This window comes from Brienomyrus brachyistius, chromosome 8, assembly GCF_023856365.1.
Source record: "Brienomyrus brachyistius isolate T26 chromosome 8, BBRACH_0.4, whole genome shotgun sequence".
NCBI classification, from domain to species: domain Eukaryota; kingdom Metazoa; phylum Chordata; class Actinopteri; order Osteoglossiformes; family Mormyridae; genus Brienomyrus; species Brienomyrus brachyistius.
The window spans coordinates 9,255,082-9,279,914 of record NC_064540.1 but is presented as its reverse complement, the minus strand read 5'-3'; the positions used below and the strand labels follow the sequence as shown (position 1 = coordinate 9,279,914).

Sequence of the window (24,833 nt, the reverse complement as noted above, 5' to 3'; positions counted from 1 at the left end):
CGATTTAAAGAATGTTTTCCGCGTCCGTTTGGGCAGGGATATGTCCGTGACCCCCGCTGGCTTGTGCCTCGCGGCCTGGTGCTCTCCATGTAGGCTGCTGCAGCCCCCCCCCACCCCTCTTCATGCGGATGTCCTGCCCTCGCACGTCCAGGGTTACCAACTGTCATGGTTCTGGCGTGACACTCACATCCACACAAGAAATCTTACAGCAAATCTATATTATTCCACTATAAACCTAAAATTTGCTATATCAAAAGCACTGGGGTACTTTGCAAACCCTACAGACTATTTACAAGGTAATAAAACTGTACATGCATGTTAATGTGTGTGCGAACTTGTCTCAAATTGAAAAACTCACTCCAGCCAGCTGACCAAACTTGACAACTCTACACCACCCCACCCCACCCCAGGCCCTATGGCCCTGTCCTTGGCTACATTCCACAGCACAATCGTGTGGCACACCCACCCTCTCTCTAGCCCAGAACATTCTCCCACGTTCTGTGCTCTTGCCATGCGGGTGTAGGTGTTGGCGGGCTGGCCTTGCAGGGACACGCATCCGGGCCGGTAAGGAGCGGTGAGGATTATCCCGGTTTGCTGGGATTCAGGGTGGCACACGGGGAAATGGCGTGAGGCAGGGACTTGTGGTGTTGGTGTTCCCAAACAGCACCCATATGACGGTGGAAGTGGAATGGAACAAGGCCTCCCGCTCAGCCTTAAGGACTCACGCCTGAGGTGAGCAAACCTGAACAAATGGCCAGAAGCAGCAGCTTGCTGACACGCTGGTAATTAGCATGATATTAGCATCAGCGGCGCAGGCTGGCTATCAGCGCGGGACTCTTGCTTTTCCAGCATCAGTGTAAAAGCAGATCAAACAACAGGAGCCAACAGGACATCTGAAAATGGCTGAAAAGCATTTTAATACACAAGGCAGCATTTAGAACAAACCGTCATCTGGCAAAGTATGAAAAATGGAAGCGTTTGCTGTGCTCCCAGCCAACGGGGTGCCGTTTTTACAAAAACGTGTTAAAACGCAATTTTCATAGTTTCATTTTAAAAATATAATTTTCATAGAAGTGGTTGATTCAACTGCCCCCCCCCCCACACACACACAGTGAGTCACTCTTTGTTTGAGCTTTTTACGGCGTCTGGCACCAGACCTGATTTAATTTATTTTATTTAATTTTTTTTAAAACTGTGGTTTACTACGACACCTGCTGGAAGGAGCAAGGGCCACTCGGGGGGAGGGGGTACCAATTCAGCTTCAGAATGCAGGCGTACTGGGCCCGCCCCACGGCCGACAACCAGCCAGGTTTAGTTTTCGTCCCTCTCCTGTTCTGCTCTCCCGCCTTCTAGAGCTTCTACCCCAAAATGATACTGAAGAGGGCCAGCCACCTGGGGCTTACCCCCCTCCTGTGGAAAACTAGAAATCATAACTTTAAAGAGACAGTATTTATAAAGTAATCATAAAAAATCTGATCTTTGCAGTGAAAGGAGACGGGCCAGAGAGGACATCTGTGTCCGCTGGTGCCACATGAACGATACAAAACAAAACAGAGGATAAACAAAGCAGACAAGCAGAATAACAGCCCATCTGCAAACGCTTCAGCACACATGCTGTGGCGGCCTGCGTTCGGGGCGCCGTGCTTCTCAGCGGAGGACGACTGAGCCGTCCCCCGTGGAACATTCCAGCATCTCCCGTTTTCTCTTTCGGTTCCCAGATCCTGACAGGTCGTGGCCACGGCAAAATCGCTCGAGCTCCGTTTCCGAGGAGACGGGAAGACACAGCTGCCCAGAAGGTGGGCTCGGGCGCTGGCGTTTCCGTAGAAACGGGCACTCGCAGCAGAGGACGGCGACAGCATCGGGCTCTGCTCTCCCCCATGCGCTCCCCTCGCTGCCGCCTGGGGGGGGGGGGTGACACACATCACACGTCGTCATCCTCGTCTCCAGCAGGACGCGCTGCTTCTCGCAGAAATGACCCCCTGATCTTGTGTGGCTGATTATTCTAATTTACACTTTATTCAATTAGGCCAGGTTTGCGCTGCTAATTTAATGTGACCCCATTCATATTTTCTGGCACAAATCAAATTCTCCATCCCTCCAAAGCATGAACAGCTCTGAGGTGGCAAGACTGCCATCCCGTCCAGGACACGCCTCTCTCCGACAGTAGCAGGTCGGTTTTGAAAAACACACCATGTTCTCTGTCTTCACACCGCCTGTACGCTAAGCCCTCATACATTAACACAGAGGAAACGCGCTGAATTTCACTGCAGCGTGAACGTGGCGTCCAGCAGCCCACAGACGCATCCTGATGATTTACGCAGCGGAGGTCAGGCATGCGACTCTGCATAGTCCAGATTTGCGTTTGAAAAGCAGACTTCTCTCCACGGTTGACCTTATGGTCGTGTGTGAACAGATGTTACTGACACAGTGACTTTTCATTCATCGTCATGCACACAGGTATACTGAGGGTAATATAAAGCCAATTTCATTGAAAAAGGAACGGCGATTCCACAGGAAAAGATGTAATAAAATTGGTGCTATTATTCTCTCTTACTGGTTTAATTTCATCCGCAGTTCCTGAGGGTCACAATCTTTTGATGTACCTCTGATTTTCATGCAAATCAGCGCGTCAGCGATCATCCTGTTTTGTGTTCTAGACCCACACAGACCGAGTCACAGGCACATTTACACAGACACACACAGAGAGCCCCCCCTGGGCACGGCCCCCTCAGCCAGCTGGACCTCTTCCTACCTCCCCCTCTCTCAGTGACGCACGCGAGGTCGCCTCCTGCTGGAGGCCTCCATGTTGTCCTGTGGCACCTCCCGAGATGCACGGAAGTCAGAGGTGGCAGAGCCCTGGTAGCGCAGTTCCATGGAGCTCTCCCGGCCGTGGTACCGCGAGGCCTGGGCCACCAGGCCGGGCAGTGGTGGGAGGGAGGCGATGCCAGCACTGGGACCGGGAGGCCCCAGGTAGGAGCCGCTCACATCACCATTATCGTTCTGCAACGGAGGAGGGAGTGTCTCATACCACAGCATGCGTGTGGGTCCATGTGTATTTAAGAAACATCTTTACTGATATCATTAAGTTTACATCTTTAAGACATACCTGTGTGGGTTAAGGTTTAGTGTTAATCTTGGGGGTTAGTGTTAAAAGGGTTAGTGTTGGGGTTTTAGTGTTAGTGTTAAAGGCCCCCCCATGCCTCCTCTCTCCTCCCCAAACCGTGGCTCTCCAGCACCCCCTGTGTGCTACACCCTCTTTCCGTGCCCCCTTCCGTGCTTGCCGCCAGCCGTATGTTTGGACGGTGTCTGCCATCTGTTTGAGTCCCCGGGTTTCCGATGTATGTAAATAAGCAACACAGTGCTGCCTAATCTCCCAGCTGTCCGCCATGCGCACACAAGCCTCTTGGGGGCGCTGCCAGTGTTCCTGTCAACGACACGGCATGTCCTACGGACAACTCGCTTCCTGACCACCCTGGATCTATAAGTCAGCAAAACGTGGATCATTCCCCGCCCTGGAACATCGATCCATCCATCTATCTATGTTCAGTAGCTGGAGCCACATGTGCACGTCTGAGTCCACCGGGATGGGATGGGATGCCCAACTTACAGACCCGTTTCGGCACACAGACTGGAGATCTGCACTCCTGTGCAGGTTTACATGCAGTTAAGAGGAAGTCCCGAGTGCATGTAACCTTGATGCAGGAAGGGCTGGTGGAGGGACTGCCAGCCAGGAATCAAATTCTGCTTCTTTCTCCTGAGCAGATTATCTTGCATTATTCATATAGTGAAACGACGAGGGCATCACCCAGAGATGATGAGTGAGGGACGCAAGTGGCAGCTTAGCTTGATGGGCAGCAGCGCCAGGCTTATGGGGTTGATTACTGCCGCTATGTGTGGAGTTTGCATGTTCTTCCCATGTTTCCCTCCGCAGTTCAAACACATGCAGGCAAGGATCTCTAGCCAGCGTATATGAGGAATCCCCTGCCTTTTACCCTGGGCCTTCTGACCACTCACCATGACCCTGTACTGAATAGGCGGTTATGAAGGATGGATGGATCGATAGATGACAGGGATATTAGCTATTGGTACCAGTCTCCGGGTGTTTAGGGTATAAGGTTAGGATTTACAGCTTAGGCTACAAGCTTAAGTTGAGTGTATGGGGTTTAGGGTAAAACTCGTTCTTACTCTGCCGCTCAGGATGCTTATGTGAACAAGCAGAGCAGCCAGCTCCAGGTCCTCACTGTAGCTGTTCTTCAGGGGCACAGACCTGTAGCCTGTACGCATGCAGACACACACACAGACGTCGCAGTTAGAGTCAGACCTGCAGCAAACACCACGGTCACAGCACCACCTCTTTACAACAGGCTGCAAACAGTGACGGTTCTGGTCCAGACGGGACGGCAGCAAGAGGAAGCCGTACCCACCGGTTCTGAGCCCAGTGACTGGGAAGGTGGCGTGGGCCAGGAAGTTCTGGTCGTTGAACAGGTCAATCTCGTAGACAACGAAGCGTAGGAAGGCAAATGCTGTGTTGTGGACTGTGAAACGAAACAGCCTGCTGGGCCAAGTGGGGTTCAGGCCGTTATCTTCTGCAAAGACATAGAAACAGAGGATGGAGGTTAGGGTGCAGGCAAACCAGGGACACCTCTTCTGACCTCCATTTACAGCAGAAAGAATTTGATTTGATGACATTCCTACTGGTTAAATCCAATTAATATGCAGGTTAGACTAACAATCATTCAATTAGAAGTAAAAGCTGCTGTATACCTGTGATCTGCTATTAACTGTTATTAGTGTTTCATTGTAATAAAGTACTTTTTAAGGCTGCCGGAGAAGATTCTTAAAAGGCAAATCGGCGTGGCCTCCCCAGCCACAGGCCAGCTGCACACAGAGAGCACGCTCCATGAATTTTCATGCTTATCTGAATATTCATAGCCAATGGTGAATATTCAGGAACACGCATGAATATTAATTCCGGAGCGAGACTTCGACGCGATCAAGCTTCGTAAACACGGCACTGTTATTGTCCTTCTGGATCCAGGGGTGAGGACGGGGGGCGGGGGTGTCTCACCTGCAGAGTCCGACTTCAGCTTGCTGCAGTCATATTCGGCCCCGCATATCTCAACCTCGACCAGTGGACACACAATGCCCCGGCCATGTTTGGGTAAATGCCTTGCTCCCAGTACCTGGAGTGTGGGAAGCAAAGGGGGGCCTGTCACATTGAACATCGTGAGAAGGTTCCTCAAAAGACTGTTACACCTCTCAAAGACATGAATGATCATCCCGATTGGCATCGCCATGGCGACATGGGCCACACCTCAATCTGCAGAGTGATTGGCTGCGTGCCGCGGAGGGAGAAGCGGTCGAAGGGGTCATAGGCCTCTTCCCTCATGACAGATGGCTGCAACATGTAGCCACTCCGTCCATTCAGCATGAACAGGGCCTGGTTCATCTGCATGGGCTTATCTGCCAACAAAGAGAAGCAAGAAGTGAAAATATGAAAGGTTATAACCACTGGATGGGAAACTAGCTCGATGCTGATGGTGACTTTGAACTGTGATGCAGGTGAATCGGGTGAAAAAGAGCAGCAACAAGGTGGATGGACCCATTAATCACAATAATGAACCTGCTATTTGGACACCTGAAAGTCAAGACAGAAGACGGAGCATTTTGGAGAAATGCCGTCTAAGCTTGCCAGGAGTCAGTATGAATTATATGGCATCTACAAGTAATAGCAAGGTTCCTCCAAACCAACAGAATATGTTGTGTTGACTGGGAACATGTAAACCACACTGTAGCAAAATCCCACTAAAGGAGAATGAGATCCTGAGTCCACAAAGAACTAGACTTCCTCACATCCCATGAAAGTAATTTCTGCTGAGCTAAGAATTTTCTTTGAGCTTCCAGACTTGTTCAGAAAATATTCGGTTACACTGATTTGACGACAGTAAGTTCTGCAGTCTGTCTTGCTGGACCTCCCAGTATCTGTCACGGTCCATCAGGCTCAAGGAGAAAGAAACGAAGCGTCGTTACTGACACAGCAGCAGCGCTAATGAGCCGCGGTGTGTCTCCTGTACCTACCCGCGGTCTGGAAGTTGAGCGCCACCAGCTGGCTCCCGCACAGCCACATGGGCAGGGGGTCGTAGTTCGACGAGTCCAGCCGCTGCCCCTTGGGGTAGATGCGTGACAGCTGCCGTCGGTTGTACTGCAGGAACTTCCTGCCCTTGGCCCTGCTAACATACTTCTCTGCCTTGGTCTCAGGGAAGGAGGACATATCGCGGTAGGAGGCGCGATCGGTGCCGATCTCTAAGGGTGAGGGGGGTAGGGGCAAGAAAGGTTAACATTAGGAAGGGTGGCCATTGTGGTGTCATCAGTAAGCTTATGGTGTACAAGCCTGATCCTGGACAGCTCGCGTTCAGCCGGATGCTAATCCTTCTCAATATCCAAAATGAACTGTTTGTCTTTCCAAATTCAACCAGTTCATATTTTTCTCAATACGGAGGCTGTTAGTGGCTGAAAGAGAAACTCTCTAGTACTGGAACAGGCCAGAATGCAGCTGGACTAAATGTGAGATCAGTGAGGGGAGGATTTTGGGGGGCCTGCAAGCCAATGACTGACACAGAGAGCAGCCAATCCTGCAGGACAGCTCCAAGGCCCAAGGACCAATCATAGTGTGGCTCCAGTGGCAGAATCCAAGAAGGGATCTTACTGTCTTCATCAAAAGGCACCGGCCGGCAGTAGACAACAAGGTCTGACAGCTCCAGTGCAATCTTCTTCCTCCTCTCCATCATCTTCCCTTCTTCAAGCTGGAAGGAAAAAGTGGCCAAAATGCATGTTTTTAATGCCTGATTCCTGATCCACCCCTCAATGTAGGCATCCATGCTGAAAAGTCTGGCACCTTCGCCTCTGATGTCATGGCAACCTCAGTGATCTTCTGGATCCAATCATCAATCTCTTCCTGGCTATTTCCCGAGATGTCCAGGGTTGTGCTAGGCTGCGCCATCTCCATGGTGACCAGAGAGAATACGTAAGGCTGTTTGCCCTTCCCCTCAGACCTGACCACTAGGGGTGTGGGTGTTTGAAAAAAAGAGATGCATGATGTTTTGGCTGAATGCCAGCTCATCTTGGCCTGATGTGTGAAAATCCCAGAAGGGAACACGGTCTGGTGCCCTTAAGATTTAAAATGGCTAAACGCAGATGCTCTGCTGGCTTATAGTAATGACAACAAAAAAAAAGCATATTTATGAAAAAAAATTAAGCACACATATCACTGAAATTTAGCGAGGAGAAAAGCAGCCCAGGCTGTGATAGCCTGGGACACTCACAGATCCGACAGGAAGACACGTCAATACTTCCTCTCAGCAGATTTCCCAGAGGGCTGTTATCTGGCAGAGGCTGTTGGGTGGACGGGGCACTTTTCACATATGGCATAATCGACTGCTACATAATCATCGACACTTACACCACCTGAATGTCAGCAAATTGACTACTTTCAGGTACAGCATACTGTTCTGCAACCTAAAAATCAAGGTACAGTAAAAGGAATGTCCACTCGCACTGGAGCTTAACAACTTTCATGGATAGAGCTACATTTAAGTAATAATGCTAAGTGGAGTGATGCCATGGTTATTGTGAGAGGTGTAGCGGTAGCTCGGGTGGCTTACAGACATCTCCATCTCTGCAGACAGGGACCCGATCTCCTCTACGTAATTGGCTGGGAACCAGAGTTGCTTCTTCCCCTTGCAGTCCCCCTGCCACCTGTGAGAGTGGTTATACCACGAATCAGCCCATACTCCACAGGCCTGCACATTATACACACATTCTACAGCCCTACACTCTGAACGCACACACTCCACGGGCCGCGCGCGATAACAGCCCATACTCTGGCTGCTCATGATCACACACACCATTCAAACACCTACATCAGACAGCCTCCAAGCTGAAGGTACAACTTACCACAAGGCTTCTGGCTTCTCCACGTTGTAGATGATGGTGTTCTTGGTGAAGGAGAGCTCATCGAGTTGATTGGCCGTGTAGTCGTACAGGGCCCTCACAGCGCACTGTGTACACAGGGGTCAGAGGTCACAGAGATGCCAAGACGATAACCATGCGACACTCCATGTTCTTGGTAGCTTCAGATGTACAAACCTTAAATGCAGGCATCTGGTTTGCTTCTACATAGAATCCCGGGTTGCGTCCTTCATACAAAGAGCTGTAGTCAGGTTTCTGTAGAAGAATGGAACACCAAACAGCTGAGGGATGTACTGACCCTGTTCTCCCTGCCAACAGAGATAAACAGCAACCAAGCCTCTGCTGCATTTTTACTGGACCTGAAATGGGTTGTTAGCTTATCATGGACCAGAAGGATTGACAGATCAGCCTGCACGTGGCCAGGGGGGGAGGGGGGGGATGGGGAAGACTGGGGGTGGGGGCTACTCACAGCAGTGCCGATCTTCTCAAGGGTCTCCTGGTTGATTGGGTAGCGCAGCACCATCTTCCTGTAGAGGGGGTGCTTCTTGTAGTAGCTAACCATGTCCACCAGGCTGTCAAACTCAGACGTGCCCAGCATTATCAGCTGGCCCTCCTGCTGCACCCGGCAGTGTTTGATCTTACCCTCCGCCCTTCGAGGGAGAGCATGCATACAAAGTGCTGTTACCCAGCATTCCCTGTGCAGTTCTGACAGAGCAGGATTACCCAGCACACCCTCCGCAGCGCTGACAGTGCAGGATTACCCAGCATTCCCTGTGCAGTTCTGACAGTGCAGGATTACCCAGCACACCCTCCACAGCGCTGACAGTGCAGGATTACCCAGCATTCCCTCCACAGCGCTGACAGTGCAGGATTACCCAGCATTCCCTGTGCAGTTCTGACAGTGCAGGATTACCCAGCGCACCCTCCACAGCCCTGACAGTGCAGGATTAACCAGCGCACCCTCCACAGCGCTGACAGTGCAGGATTACCCAGCACACCCTCCACAGCGCTGACAGTGCAGGATTACCCAGCATTCCCTCACCACATGTCTATTTAACATAAATCAAGTGGTGTTTCTTCCCCAGTGTCACAGCAGGCTGGCCAGGACAAGCAAAATGTGCCACAACTGTGGCTGTCGCAGGTCAGCTGAGGAGCTGAGGCACATCCCACTTGTCTCTGAGGTTTCAGTCACATGGGGGAAGCAGCACAGATGGCGGCGATGTAGTATGGCGTGGTGGGTATACCTGAAGGAGATGGCGAACGAGTACGGCTCTGTCCTCTTCCTCACGAGGAAGGCGCCGTCACGAGGCACCCTCATCAGCATGTCCTCCGCATGCTCCCTGGACAGGCTGGCGTGGTACCATCTGACACAGGGAGACACACACAGCACCCCTTCCTGGAGTCACTCAGGCATGAGTCTAAACAGTACAGAGGACTCCCTGTTCCGTATGGTACAGCGTCCCCCACACACAGAGTCACAGGCATCGTAAGAATTCTCTGCAGGAGGTCACAGCTTTACTCAGATGTTCTGGGAGTTTCTGAAGTGGGAGGGACTAGCACAATACTTGTCGGTCACTAAGGAATGCCGGTGGTGTGATCGGCAAGGCGGTGTACCCATACTGAAACCTGAGTCATCTCGGTTAAATATCAGAGTGAAAATAAGCGTGAAATATTAAGCTGCTTTGCATAAAAGCATCTGCTTAGAAATCCGGTAATGCTAAGCTACGTGATGACAAGGTGAAGTATGGGACTGCTCAAGTCTGTCCCAAACGGAGAAAGAAGCTGTCGGGGGAGGGGGGTGGGGGGAGATTGGGGCTCGCAGACAAAGGCACTCACTCCTTGCCCTCGTGGGAGTTGGTCTGGGGGATGGGTTCGGTCAACTTGATTTCAAACTCGTTGCTGCGCAGCGCCACCTTCTGGTAGTGGGTGATGAGCGCGACGAGGCTGGGGAATGTCACCATGTCCGTCAGGTAGAACTTGAGGCTGCTTCCTTCCTGGTGCGAGTGGATACGGCAGTGCTGGACCTCACCGGATCGCCTAGTGGGCGGGAGGAGCGTCGTAGCCCCAGGTCAGCATGCCAAGCCTCCAACTAGACTGGCAGCATGCAGCCACATGGAAATGGGGTGCAGACTGAGGGATTAGACCCGAATGCTTACAGGTTAACAGAGCAGGGCACACTGGCCTTAGTCACATGACCCTTACTGCAAACTGCAACTTGTTTTTACTGTAGATAGAACCCTCTGAAAAACAAACTGACCAGGGATCACATTACACCTTTAAAGCTGCTTATTGAAATGGGGGGGGGGGGGGGGAATGTAAATCTCCAAAATCAACATTGTATGAGCCATAAATGACATGGTGATCAGTATTCTGACGCACCGTACAGCCCCAACGTAGACTTTCATTTGTTCTGAAACCACCCACTTTCCATGATTGGCTGACATTAATGTGACGCCACGGAGTTGGTCAGCAGGACTAATTACGCAGTTACCAGCATGCTTTGCATCGAACGGTGCACATCCATAAATAGTGTAAATGAATGTGCGTTTGTGCATTTATGTTAAAAAACGTCAAGACCGTGTAAAGTTAGCCATGGAATGCGTGTTTCTCGTTACTGTGTTGCCATGAGTGCCATGTAAATTGTACTTCCCTGCCAGAATTAAACTAACAGCAGCTGTAATTAAAGAGAGCAAATATCATTTAAAAAGAGCCGTTATCTGCTTTAGTACAATGACTCAGGCACTCGCCACAATACGTTCATTTGTGCTCTGTGTGTGGGCCTGCTACATCAAACACATTCTGTGCCCTCTAAGGTTGTGCCGTGAGTAGAGTGGTAGCATTGTTTTAAGTATGTGACAGATCGTTCTTGCTGACGTATTTGGTTTCATTTTGTCTAGACGTTGTTTGAAGTATAGGGCCACCTTAAATAGAGAAAAGAGTAGTGCATGGTGAACAGAACAAATCTTTGTGGAAGAAAGCAGAAGATGGTGGAGGAGAAGAAAGAAGATCTGCTAATGTAAGCATTTCTGCTGGACTGAGCGATGTTCACGGGCGGTAAGGAGGAGGTTACCAGAATGACAGGCTGTAGTCTCCCAAAAATGTATCGCTCTCGCGCACCAGGAACGAGCCGTCGGGCGAGCCAGTGTCCAGGCAGTACTCAGACACGAGGCGCCTGGCGATATTCCGGCCATCTCGGCCTGAGCCCAGCCTCCCGTGGAACCATCTCTCACTCAGGTGGCACTCTCTGTCACTGGTCACCTGTCGTGGACGCAGCTTGTTTAGATGTGATGGAAGATGGTGTTGTCATGGGATGGTGCCTTGTCGCATTCTCCCTACTTCGAATGTTTGCTGTCTGTCCCGCACCGTCCTGTCCCGAGTCACACTGCTGTCTGTCTCGCACCGTCCTGTACCGAGTCACACTGCTGTCTGTCCCGCACCGTCCTGTCCCGAGTCCCACTGCTGTCTGTCCCGCAGCGTCCTGCCCTGTGTCACACTGCTGTCTGTCCCACACCGTCCTGCCCTGTGTCACACTGCTGTCTGTCCCGCACCGTCCTGCCCTGTGTCACACTGCTGTCTGTCCCGCACCGTCCTGTCCTGTGTCACACTGCTGTCTGTCCCGCACCGTCCTGTCCCGAGTCACACTGCTGTCTGTCCCGCACCGTCCTGTCCCGGGTCCCACTGCTGTCTGTCCCGCACCGTCCTGCCCTGTGTCACACTGCTGTCTGTCCCGCACCGTCCTGCCCTGTGTCACACTGCTGTCTGTCCCGCACCCTCTTGTCCTGTGTCACACTGCTGTCTGTCCCGCACCCTCTTGTCCTGTGTCCTACTGCTGTCTGTACCGCACCGTCCTGCCCTGTGTCACACTGCTGTCTGTCCCGCACCGTCCTGCCCTATGTCACACTGCTGTCTGTCCCGCACCCTCTTGTCCTGTGTCACACTGCTGTCTGTCCCGCACCCTCTTTTCCTGTGTCACACTGCTGTCTGTACCGCACCGTCCTGCCCTGTGTCCCACTGCTGTCTGTCCCACACTGTCCTGCCCTGTGTCCCACTGCTGTCTGTCCCACACTGTCCTGCCCTGTGTCACACTGCTGTCTGTCCCGCACCGTCTTGTCCTGTGTCACACTGCTGTCTGTCCCTCACCCTCTTGTCCTGTGTCACACTGCTATCTGTCCCGCACCGTCCTGCCCTGTGTCACACTGCTGTCTGTCCCTCACCCTCTTGTCCTGTTTCACACTGCTGTCTGTCCCGCACCGTCCTGCCCTGTGTCACACTGCTGTCTGTCCCGCACCCTCTTGTCCTGTGTCACACTGCTGTCTGTCCCGCACCCTCTTGTCCTGTGTCCTACTGCTGTCTGTACCGCACCGTCCTGCCCTGTGTCACACTGCTGTCTGTCCCGCACCGTCCTGCCCTATGTCACACTGCTGTCTGTCCCGCACCCTCTTGTCCTGTGTCACACTGCTGTCTGTCCCGCACCCTCTTTTCCTGTGTCACACTGCTGTCTGTACCGCACCGTCCTGCCCTGTGTCCCACTGCTGTCTGTCCCACACTGTCCTGCCCTGTGTCCCACTGCTGTCTGTCCCACACTGTCCTGCCCTGTGTCACACTGCTGTCTGTCCCGCACCGTCTTGTCCTGTGTCACACTGCTGTCTGTCCCTCACCCTCTTGTCCTGTGTCACACTGCTATCTGTCCCGCACCGTCCTGCCCTGTGTCACACTGCTGTCTGTCCCTCACCCTCTTGTCCTGTTTCACACTGCTGTCTGTCCCGCACCCTCTTGTCCATTATCGCAGTGCTTTTTCCCTATCCCCCAATGCCCTCCCCTGCTATGGCATAAGAATTTCATTGTCTTCCTCAGAATACATGTAACAATGAAAGCTGAACATGGTGAAAATGCTTTGCTAACAAGCAGTGGCGGCTACAGAAAATTTCGATTGGAGGGGTCATCGGGGGGGCAGTGGGGAGCATCATGCACTAATGCAACCTTGCAATCAACAGGTTGGACAGCTCTGGTCTACAGAATTAAATGTTCCCTATTTTTTTGATGAGGGGAGGTGACTGTAATGGCCACGTATTTACTGAGGGGCCATGACTACACCTTGGATGCACTTCTGCTAACAAGGCCCAATCAAAGAGTAGGGTTACCCAGCATTCAATGGACAGTTATACAAAGGAGTTTTGTTTTCTGCATGCAAGATGTTATTACTGACTGCTCACAATCTGTCAGCCATGTAAATGTCTATGTCAAGAACAAGGTGCACATGTAAGATGCATATAAGTGGGCCTTCCTCACCTCACGGCGCTCATCCTCATCCTCACTGGCCTGTCTACTGGAGGTCTCCTCGGTGTAGTAGATCCTGCTGTTCGTCAGCACAAAGAAGTGCGGGTACCACTCCTGCAGAAAGGAGAGAGCGGGCGTCTGACAGCATTTCCTGTCCAAGCGGAATCAGGCAGGGAATCGGCATGTCACCATGTCCGCAGTGAGGTTAGGGTTCGGGGTAGGGAGAGGATGGTTTGGTGGACAGAGTTTCTGCTTGCAGGGTTTGAAAAGCATGTTGGAGAAGGCATTTTTAAAATTATGGAGTGTGTATGATTCAGAGTGAACTGTGGGCGGGGGGGGGATGTTAAGCAGGTGGGTCTGTGATTGGGGTTTGCAGTTGGTAATAAAGCGGTAGGCTGTAGAGCTTCCAAGGTCTGAGGGTGTCCTACGTGGTCGATGGGGTCCTCCAGGTAGAGGATGCCATTCTTGACGGAGTTGCAGATGTCGCTCTCGGAGTACACCGCCGTGGTAGACACCTCTTCATACAAGCTGCCATCTGCCAGCTTCTTATGCTACAGGCGCAAGGCACACGAGACAAGGTCAGCTGGGGTCCTGACATATGATGCCTCTACCAGGTTTCACGTGAACACTGCAACACTCTCAGGATCTCAGGGTCCGATGACCTGCTTAACACTTACCGCCCATAAATGTACAATAAAGCAACAAAATAAAAGTAATGGTAAAACAACATGATTCACGCGAGATGAGGGAACCCTGGGGTCTGTCCGCAGGCAGCAATCCACTGGAGGCGGAGCCTCACCTTGATGAGGATCTTCCGTTTCAGCTGGTTGGGTGATGGAAGCCCATCAGCAGAGACATCCACTGGCTTGGTCAGTAGCATGTCACCGAAGACCTGTTTGAACTGGGTGGCCATGTTCCTCTGCTGGACAATGCTGCAGTGGTCCTCAATAGAGAGGATGATGGGATATCTGATGGGGAGAGCAGAACAGTTAACGAGGAGGAAGGAGAGGTTTAGGAGGTAGGGAAGTGAGCCAAGCAAGGTAAGAGCAGGCAGGCAATTTGGAGGGGTGGATGGACGCTTGGACGCAGACAGACATGTACTTTGACGCCAGGGGAGACGATGGTTGTGGACTACAGGTTAATTGGCCTGGTACTCACTCAGATGTGATGAACGCATGCTCTTTGATGGTGTGGAGAACTTCACAGAACTTGATCTTGGTGGTGAGGGTGTGTCCGTGGTAGATGACGGGCATTCCATCTGGCCCATCCCAGCAGTCCACTGAGTCGCACATACGCACACGGCAGCATAAACAAAGAGTCAGGTGCAGACACACAGACACAGACATTAACTGGGACAGACACTAACAGAGATTTGAAAAGGGACGCCTGTCATGCCTCTGGCCAGTCGGCCAGCAGAGGGCAGAGCCGAGCATATCCCCAAGAAGCTGGATGAGTTTCTGGTGGGACACCTATGGACTTATGGTCCAATCACTCCGGCCTATTTAAGCCCAGTGTTTCATTCACTCACTGAGCCACTAGCCATGCACCTTACCGTGTGCTCTAGCCCTGCTGGCTGCTTGGGTGTTTACTTTGCTTCCTTGAAGCCTCTTGACTCCCGCTGTTTGCGTCAGTAAATCTGATGCAATTTCCTTTCTACCCGTCTGTCTCCACGTTTGTATTCAGCACCCTAAGTCCAGGCCTGGTGATGCCATAGCGGCACCCGTAAGCAAGGAGACAGACTCACGCTCAATGCAGCGGCAGCCCATGCGCAGGCAGCGGGCGTAGGCTTCCAAGGATGACTCGCTGGAGAACTGGTCACCTGTCAGGTAGCTGCAGGGAGATGGGAGCAGATTTCATTTGATTGCAGCTAAAAAACAGGAAGCGCTTAAAAAAAAAAAAAAATAGCGACCCGATTCAGAGGTGAAGAATCACTCACGTGTTGTGGGAGGACGAGATCCAGTAGTGGGACAAGGGCTCATTCATGTCATCAGGACAAACCTCATCCAGCCTAGAGTCCCAGATGGTGTTCTCCTTGGAGAACAAGAAGGTCAAGAACTACAGGGAAAGGAAGAACGAGAGAGATGGAGGATGAGAGAGACCCTACAGGACACGAGGCAGGAGAAACAGATAAACCTGGATGTCCCATTGGGCATTTACCATATTCCAAACACTGGATCAGAAAACATCATTAACCTCAAATGCGAAAATTCCTCTTCTTTCACTGTTGCAATTTGACCTTTAGCTTTATTTAATAATCTTTTTTGGGACATAAATTAACATTGAACTAAAACAAAAATATGTGATTACAGTCCCAGCAGAACACAATTTGGAGAAGATCTCCACAAACATCATTTTCCTAAAAATTACCATACATTTGAACAGAAATGACTAAACCCACTACACTGGAGGAAAGCGGGGTTTTGGTAACTGGGTTAGTTGCAGGTACAGACACTGGCAATTAAACACCATGGCAACAGAACATATCGACCAAAATCAGCCCCATGTTACTGTGACGCCTAACTCGCAATGCTGAACACGAACAGAGGAGGACTATATACACTGCAGTTACTACAGACACTAGACACTGCAGATGCAACAGACACTGCAGTAACTAGACACTGAAGATGCAGACATTGCAGGCATTATATGACTTAGGACAGCATCAATCTGAGAAAGACCTGCTGCCGTCAGGACAATGGGGGTTAAGCTGCTGATACAGGCTACTCCTCACTGCCTCATCAGTTCAGGTCTGTAGTGTGCACAGGGGTGCCGCTGAGTCACCTCGTCCTGGTAGAAGAAGGGCTGCTCTACCTCCCTGAGCGGATCCCGAAGGTAGCCGAGCATGAACTCCTGCACCTGTAGGGGGTCGTTGGCCCAGTGCTCCTGTGGGACACAGACAGCAGAGTTCAGAGGACCGAGAGGGTGGGCACCTGCATGTCCCTGTTCCATCTTGGGAGAATTTCCGTATGGATTACACAGCAGAGGTGTGCCTTACATCAGAATGCTCCAGCTTTAACCATCCTTTACCCCCCCCCCCATGCTCCCAGGATGGCTGATGTACCTCCTGGGACTGCTGCAGGAAGCATCGGAACTGCTCTAGGGTGATTCTCACCTGGTCCGGCCGGACCGCATCTCTGCAGAAGGAAGCAAGCGGATACAAGGATGGGACCTTCAGAAGTGAGCATCACCCTTAGAGGTTTGCTTGTCTGTGGTTTTATGGCACAAGATGTGGCCAATGCGTGCGGCGGGAAAGGCGGTGCAGCGGGGCGGACCCCTGCAGGGTGCCCTTCCTCTCCATCGCCCCACTGGGTGACCAGTGCACCCGCTCTGCAGAGGAACTCCACCACTTACTTCTGCAAGAGAGGAACCTCCATCTGCAGAGAGAGAGAGCAAAGGCATGTGACCCCCCTGACAGAACCAGGCGGCCACACGAGAGAGAGAGAGATGCCCCCGCTATGTTTCAGCAGGACGAACGCGCTGCAGTTACCAGGTTCACCTCGGGCCTCCTTCACACTTCAGTCACTAATTTGTCCTGCTTTTGATGAAAAGCCTGACTTGCCCATTTTGAGCCCCAAGTCCCTCTGTCCGTGACCCCCCCCCCCCCCCCCCCCTCAGGCCCACGCTCCTCCCCCCTCGGCACTCACAGATTTCTGTCCATCAAATATCACTCTGCGATACAGCTGCTCAAACTGGCAGTAGGTCACACCCCCGTTGCCAAGCTCCAGGTCCTGAGAACAGGAAACGGCAAACAAACAGGCGGTTAATGAACATCCATCAGGCCGCAACAGCAGGGCACAGGCGGGTCGGCGGCACAGCAGCCGAGGAAGGCCTGCTCTCCTGACCGAAAGGCACGTCGAGGATTAATTCAGCGGGAAAAAAACGGTACCGGAAACTTCTCCCGCAGAAACCGCATGTTGGGCACTTTGAAGTTGACCTGAGACAGCATGTTCTTGAGGTCTTTGCAGGAGATCCTGAAGATGCAAACATAAGGGCCTCAGCAGGTGAATACAGGACACTTAGGGGCCTCGTCCCCCAGGAACAGACAGTCAGAGGGACACATGCACACAGCCTTTATGTAGCTTCCCAATGACATCTGTATACTGTAACTTAAACCTGTTAATGAGGCAGGAATTTAACTAGCAAGGAGATGCGGTACGTTTTGATACTCAGGTGACCCCTTTTACAGGGGCGTAAATCCGCACAGTACTGATCCTGCCTTTCAGTGGCAAAGCATTTATCCAGCAGTATCTGCACCCTTATTTTCCGGGCCTCCTCAGCCACCACAATGCCTCAGTAAGTGGCAGCACAGTGATGACAATACATCGAACAGCTCCCGAACAGCAGCCCCCAGAGAGAGAGAGAGACTGACGGACGGCAGCCCCCAGAGCCAGACAGACGGAACTTACTTCTGTTCTTGGTTGCAGCCGATGGCATAAAACTGCTTTCGCAGCCACCTAAGATGAGTAAAAATCTGGGTTTACAGACCCTTAAGTAATCCATGCGTCGTAAAAAAACTATCAAACAATCAAAAGGGAATGAGCAAGACAAGAAGTGCAGAAATGTGTGTAGAAATAATGAGCAGATACTGACAGCAATGCTCAGGTTTATTTTCTATGATCTACGTAACTGGATCCTATAATTGCAGAGCATTTACATGTAATTAGACAATTAGAAAAGGATTAAATCGGTCAAATCGAGGCAGCTGTGGGAATGATTGCTGCTCTCCTACTGACTGAGGCAGCATGTCTAACTGACATTATGGTCACGGTCACTAAAGCAGTCCTGCCAGCAATGTGTTGTCCAGAAGGACATCGTTATTTCCCATGTGGCTTATCTGCTATCCTGTCAGCCTGTGTGTGTCAGTTTGGGATCTCTGCTCATGTCCGGAAGGTCGTGGGTTTGATTCCACTGATCAGCAGAAAAATCCCTTCCCTGCTGGGTCCTGCTCCAGGAATGCTGACCTGTTCTCTGCACCTCAGCTCATATCACTTGGGAGAAAAAGTCTCAGCTAACTGAATGAATGAATGCCTAATTGAACGTGTTTGTCTAGGGATATGTAAGAAAACTGCACTGGTTCAGGAATCAGAAACCTGCCACATCGCTACCAATAAGCAAAAGGGATAAACAGAGGAAGCGGAACCCGACCTTTCAATCTGTAAAGGCGTCGGTGAATTCAGGGTGTCGCCCACAAGCCAGGTCAGTCCCTGTACCCACATGGACATCTCCTCATCGGACATCGCTGTGGCACGGGGAGGAAGTGCACAAGTTACTAAGGTCAAAGGTCAACAGCACATAAGCCCACGTTACTCAGCTGCCCTGGACCTGGGGGTGCGTGCATGACACGTAGGATGGCGGTATGTCCGTCATGGCCCGTAGGTGGCGTACTCGTCGAAGCCTACCTGCCAGGCTCAGGCTCTTCAGGCGAAACTCTCTGCCATAGAGGATGGTGAAGCAGGGAACCTGCTCGTCCTCCAGGTGGCGCTCCGAGTCCCGGAACCTCTGCCCTGGGCGGATCTCCTTGATTGCCCAGATGTCGACTAAGGAGTAGAGAAGAGCAGTTGGGAGTGTGGAGGGGCCTTTTCCCTGAGCAGTGGGGTCACCAGGTCAGATCAGTCCTGCTGCGTCTCCACAATTATCATAACCTTCGGACGGCTTGCTTTGTGTAGGCAGAAGACCACAATGAAGACCAGCAACATCGGGCCCCCAAAGAGCCCACAAACACCCTTGCTAATGGCGTGCCTACAGGAAACCCACAACTCACAAGCCCTCTGTGGGCTGTGGGATGTGCTTGACCACAGTGAACCACCCCAGAGAAGTAGAACTACAGTAATATACATGCCTGTCTGACCAGTCAGCATTTAAATACCCCCTCTTAAGAAAGTGCTGTTAAAGGGCAACTTATTTCTATGAACACTATAGCAAGAAACACACTTAAAATTCAATTAAAATAGTTTAAACCATAATTATAGGTTCATGTTGTGTTACACATAGTAGACATCCGTGCAGATTTCCCCAGTAAGATTTTCAGTTTCATTAAAAAAAAAAAAAACATTCAAGATGTTCCTAAACTTGCTAGCGGAGCACAGCATGATAGAGTGTCTCCGTCTCCATGCCCTTGGGTCACCTGTGTAGGGGCTGACAGGGAGATGGCAGCAATAACTGAACTGGGAATTGCACCTGTGCGTGTGTGTGTGTGTGTGTGCAAACATCCCTGTGGCAGGATGTGTGGCACGCTCACGCTGTTCCGGCGCCGGGCCGCTTGCTCTCACTGCACCGCAGAAACCAGTGCCGCTGACTGCAGCAAGCACCCCCAAACCCCGCCTACCTCCCTGCACCACTGCACAGCCTCATCTTCACACCAATAGCCCCAAGCTGGTGGTTCTCCATGCAGATCAGCAGCACTGCCCCAAGTGACTGGAGAACCTCGGAAGGTTCTAGGCCATCCGCCTGCTCCCTCTGTATGGCAGGTCCCCCTGCTACAGGTCCCCTCTAATGCAAACCATTCTGCAGTGCCCCAATGACAGCAGCTGTGATGTGTGGTCAATCTGCTGCCCAGTTCAGCCCAAACCCTAAGCCACAAAACCATGTTTCATAAGAGCATCAGTGCATGAGCTGAAGAGATAAAAGGCATTGCCGCGTGAGAACCAAGGCTGCAGCTAAACGCAGATGCAGTCATCCCACTTCCTGCCGGCATCAGCCAATCACTGCACTGCCTGTGAGAGCAGCCAGTGCAGAGGCGTCCCAGACACCGAGCTCTCGGAAGGAAGCCATCCGACCGCCTTGACCATGACTCGTCGTATTAGATGTTTAACCTCAAAATCAACTGCGAGTCATACTGCTGGATGTTATAGATGCACGGAAATGCTGGACATTCCAGAATGTTCCATTGGCAGAAGCTAAGCAGGCCGTGGTTTAGGGGCAGTGCGAGAGCATCACCCAGCAGTTGGGGGTGTGAACCCCACCCACACTCTGTGTGACGTTTGCAGTGCTCCTTGTGTTTGGGAATATTTCTCGCAGGGCTGAAAAACAAGATATAGCCTAGTGTCTCAAAATTGGTCTTAATGCAGGCGAGTTTGTTTGAAAATGGCCTGGAATTGCACCTTGGTGTTCCCTGCCTTGTGCAGTCCAGGAAGGTTAAACTCTTTCACCTATATTGGATATTATGGGAGAAAGATGGATGACTAGAATGAAATCCAGTCAAATTAATAAACTGAAATTATAACATTTTCAAAAAGCACAGATACGTCCAAATTCAGTTATAAGCTGATAAAATCCCCGAATAGCTCAATCTGACATGGTGGATTGTAGAGTAAAAGGGAGGAACTTGACTTAGCCAGCAGGGGATGCAAGCCGCGTCACGGAAAGGAAACGTCAGGGGCCTCCTACATCCCTCGGAGAAGAGCAGCGCACACAGCGACTTTCACTCTGACGCTAAAACGAGACACTTTTTGGAGAAAAGGGAGAGAACTGAACAAATCTGACTAGGGAGTTTAGCTTGTGCATCATGTGACACATTAACATCCAAGTCAGCATTTTATCTAATTATCACGCTTCGGGCTGCAGAATTACAACTCGTTTGTTAAGAAAAAACAAAAACGAAACATAGTGACCATTTACACAATAACCGGGATGGACTCTGCTACTCTATAAATGTACATATACAGGCGGGTGCAAATGGGAGGTGTCCATACAGACGCAAGGCGTCTCAGCCTCTTAAATGGACCATCAAAGGGACGAATGACAGGAAGCAGCATCTCAGAAACGGAACCATTTCAAATCTGATCAGACAAGGCACTTCATTGTGGGTCCTCCTTAATTTTAGATTTTAGTTCTTTCGTAAGTGAAAGTTACACTTGACCATGAATGTATTACCAGGAATCAAGTGTGTCCATTGCAAGACTAGTTTATGTCTGTGGTAGAATGTTTTGACTGATAAAGGCAACATTTTCAATACCATATCCGTAGTATAAAATGCAGTTTGATCAAAATGTCCGTCAGATTTCATCATGGTGTTGCTGACATCCCACCTTTGGCACACTGATTTTGGACAACCGGGGGGGCGGCTGGATTGGCTTGGGCGGTATTATGATAAGACAGTAGATTTGTCAACTGTAGGGTGCTGGCGATTAAATTTGCCAACTGGGGCTAGAGGGTGACAGCTAAATCTGCCAGCTTGGTGGGGCTGGGTGGCAGCGGTTAAGCATATTTTACCAGCACGAAATAGCGGAACAACATTTTTGGATGTGTGGAGTTGACCCTAGTGCATTATAGTATTTATGTCTGTGACCCTGACCGAGGATGAAGAGTTAGAAGATGAATGAATGTGGATGAATGTTTATTCATTAAAAAAAAACCTACAGGCCTACATACTGTACATCTGTACTGTACCACCCAAAGTTGCACTGACCTTCGACAGCTGAAAGACAGCTTGGATGTCTTATACTTTAAATACGCAATTGACCTTTTATATTCAGCAGACTTCTTCAGAACAACATACGACCAAGAAAGCAGTTTCAGAAAGATCCAGCAATTGGGGATTAAGGGCCTTGGCAGGGGTGCAGCTAGAGATTTTGGGCCCTTTGAAAGCTTATTATTTTGACCTCCCAACCCAGACAATTCCAATTATGTTCCAAATTTTTTAATTGTCCTAACACCCCCATCCCCACCCAACCCACCCCTCCCTTTACAAAGGTCTGGGCCTTGCTTATGGTCCCAAAATGGTAACATCATTTGGCTGACCTCAGAATTTGATCCAGCACCAAACTGATCAGGAACAGTCACACATGAAAATGTCAAATGTGTAATTTCAAGTTCAAAATACGTATATACTTAACTTGCACTCAATATTATTAAATTTACATGACAAATAAACGTGACAAAATGAATAAGTTCACTACTTACTTTCGCCCTCGATTTTATCCGTGCCTCTACTCCATATGACCTGCCTAGTCTCCAGTTTGACCTGAAACGTCCTTCTCTCTGGTCGCTGCGACTTTTTGGGGCTGAGCAAAGTCAAGACCGTCCCGACCTCCAGGTCCCGCAACATGTTGTTGATCTCGGTGTCGCTCTGGACCCGGGGCAGAAACCCGGCAGTCCCCGCCATGGTGCGCTGCGAGTCTTGGGAGGGGACAGACGCCGCTTACTCTCCGACTTTAGATTTTTAACAATAACTAAAATACAGTCCATGTGTCTTACGAGGAACAACAGTTATGTTAGGAACTATAAATTAGTTTTTGTTATCTGACGTAACGGTACAATTGGTCACTAAGTGCTTAAGCAACTGCGTTTATTAAACTCCAGTTATAATTTTGATTGTATGCTCACCCTATCGCGGAAAATGTTTCAGAAACCGTACTGGTTAATCACAAATGAACCCATTATAAGGGGTCTCTTTTTCAAATACATAACCGATGTTAATATAAACGGCAAAACGGATAGCTACATTATTCTCTATGGATAATATCTAAGTTTGACCGGCTTCCTCGCACGAACAACAAGATATATATATATGCACTTATTTCTCCCTTCACTTACCTCCTCACATGCGGCTGTCAAACGGGCACACGCAAACAGCGGGACCGCGCATCTCTCCGCGAACGCGCTTAATGGGCGGCTGATAGGAGTCGTGCGTATCTCCGCTCTTACCGGGTAGACGTGGTATAAATCGGCGCGGCTGAGCTTTCACTGCCTTTGAGACACTCCAACATGCAAAGCCACGCAAACAAGAAATGAGTCGTGGCGACAAACCCACCCGAGTCCCGCAGCCACACAAAAGTGAGACACTCTTAAAGACACAGGACTGCCTGCCTGTACATAGACTTGATAAAATACGCGACAAAACTTGCAAAACCGCGACGTTGGTTGCTCACCAGCGCACCTGTCAGTATCATATTGATTCGCCAATAGGATTTTAAGTCTAACTGCTAATCCGAAAAAGGGTGATGGAGAAGCAGGAGTGTATCCCAGGCACTACAGGGGAGAAGGTTGCTGTATCCCCTGCATCTGAGGGCAGCCCATTGTACACATTAGATATACTGACTGACTCTGGGTAACTTAGCATGATATTTCTAACTGCTACCAACATGCTAACCAACAGAGGAATATGCAAATTCCACAGAGAATTGGGTGGGATTGAAACCCCACCTCTGAAGGCGGCCCCTGAGCCACTGATGCTTCCCCCCCCAGGGAAATAAACTTTTAGTGGTTAATGAAGCTTTCCTCCAAAACACCAAAAAGGAAACCCGGCATTTGAATGTTTAATCCGACCCGCTTCAGAATCTGGAACAACACCTTGAATAGGAGTTTCAGTTCACAGCTTTGACTGCAGACAGGAGCCTGCTTCCCGATTCACAGAGTGCATCCTGACACCTCTTTCTGACTAGTGGCCTGGACACATCTACGTAACACTTTAAAAATTTCAGGTTACCATAGCCTAAGTAAACACGGCAGAGGCAGAAATTCGACTGGCTGATTTCCGCCGTGCGACGCCATGTCACGCAGCACCAGATGCTATCAGACACTCATGTGGCAGGATGTGCCTAGAAGCACGACAAATGCAAAGGTTGTACAGAAATACAACTGGGGCACTTTGCTTTAATAGTGTCAGGGTTAAGACCCCAAACGCCACCAAGCCGCAAAGATTATATAGCGGCATAATCAACACCTTTATATCAAACCATGTCCATCCTCCACTAAAGATGAGAGTATAAAGAATGTTTCTGAAAATAGTGGAACGAAGCATATTTAACACTGCTGAACTTGGGGGAAGAAGGAAAAATGTAAAATTATAGCTGCAAGCAGCAATAATGGGGCAGAGAGAGATCATGACAATTACCAGACAAAACACCACTTTTATAAGGTCAATCCATCTGTGAGGGTCAAATTAAATCCGAAGTGTAGGTATGCAAGTCTAGCGTAGATGTGCAAGAGTCTAAACCAAAAGCAAATTCAAACTAAATGTGGCTCCATCATCATGAAAACATGAGAAAAACCAGGTTTTTGCTAATTCCAGCACCCCCTAGTGCTCAAATGACAAAATGAGGCACATCTTCAGCAAGAAGCCTTTAGTAAAAAAATGCCGAAGTGTTGTTTTGCATCTTCGCATCGGTGGTCGATACCGTCACGCATCCTTACAGGTGGCTTTGTGCCAATTTCGTTGTGGGGTGACGGGAAATCATGAAGAGCATACAGGATGGGCAGTGTCTGCTGTGGGCAAATCGGGGTCATCAGCGGCCTGGCAGACAGACATAACCACATGTAAAAGGTCGGTACATCAAAATGTACCAAGGAAATTTTTGTTCATAGCGGGGCCCCCACGTGAATTTGGTGCACATCCCCAGTCTGTGGCCCCGAGTCAAAATCCCAAGTTTAGTTTCAAAATATCATAGCATTGCTAAAATGGTCACAAATTTCATTTAGAAAAATCAGTCGTCCCTTAACACCACTGTAAGGCCCCCAGTCGGATCCATTGAAATTTTCACGTTCGCCAAATTGATGCAGCCGCCCTATTAGATTTTAATTAAAATGAGAGTCTTGCACAGGCGCTAAACGTTGAATCTTCAGATTTGACAGATGATTGTACTCAATCT

At 50.2% G+C, this 24,833-nt stretch overlaps 1 protein-coding gene across 3 annotated transcripts; it reads right to left on the bottom strand.

Annotated features, from left to right (window-relative positions):
• Positions 1-900: 900 nt before the first annotated feature.
• LOC125747873 (1-phosphatidylinositol 4,5-bisphosphate phosphodiesterase gamma-1-like) lies at positions 901-23,134 on the bottom strand. 3 transcript variants are annotated; one of them, XM_049023433.1, is made up of 34 exons: positions 23,115-23,134; positions 22,780-22,943; positions 22,147-22,362; positions 18,645-18,782; positions 18,391-18,484; positions 17,652-17,699; positions 17,132-17,216; positions 16,890-16,973; positions 16,597-16,619; positions 16,307-16,379; positions 16,027-16,128; positions 15,182-15,300; positions 14,990-15,075; positions 14,404-14,524; positions 14,045-14,213; positions 13,674-13,796; positions 13,258-13,359; positions 11,039-11,226; positions 9,805-10,005; positions 9,213-9,332; positions 8,438-8,618; positions 8,146-8,223; positions 7,954-8,057; positions 7,662-7,755; positions 7,323-7,392; positions 6,896-7,059; positions 6,707-6,803; positions 6,079-6,303; positions 5,315-5,463; positions 5,069-5,183; positions 4,425-4,586; positions 4,186-4,274; positions 2,753-3,000; positions 901-1,898 (listed from the first exon to the last, which is right to left on the bottom strand). In XM_049023433.1, exons 3-33 carry the CDS (start codon positions 22,346-22,348, stop codon positions 2,764-2,766), a joined length of 3,843 nt encoding a protein of 1,280 aa, XP_048879390.1. In that variant the 5' UTR covers positions 22,349-22,362; positions 22,780-22,943; positions 23,115-23,134; the 3' UTR covers positions 901-1,898; positions 2,753-2,763. The 3 variants fall into 3 exon arrangements, with proteins under 3 accessions (XP_048879390.1, XP_048879391.1, XP_048879389.1); XM_049023434.1 differs by lacking the exon at positions 23,115-23,134 and having other exon boundaries at positions 22,891-23,048; XM_049023432.1 differs by lacking the exon at positions 23,115-23,134 and having other exon boundaries at positions 22,780-23,047.
• Between the last annotated feature and the right edge of the window lie 1,699 nt (positions 23,135-24,833).

Bases quoted from the DNA above. Each gene is read 5' to 3' on its own strand.
- LOC125747873 (XM_049023433.1), bottom strand. From the start codon at position 22,348: ATGGCGGGGACTGCCGGGTTTCTGCCCCGGGTCCAGAGCGACACCGAG. The intron at 16,620-16,889 runs GTGAGTGCCGAG...CTCTCTCTGCAG, and splicing joins TATTTGATGGACAGAAATCT to ATGGAGGTTCCTCTCTTGCA. The intron at 8,224-8,437 runs GTGAGTAGCCCC...ATTCTTCTACAG, and splicing joins TTGAGAAGATCGGCACTGCT to AAACCTGACTACAGCTCTTT.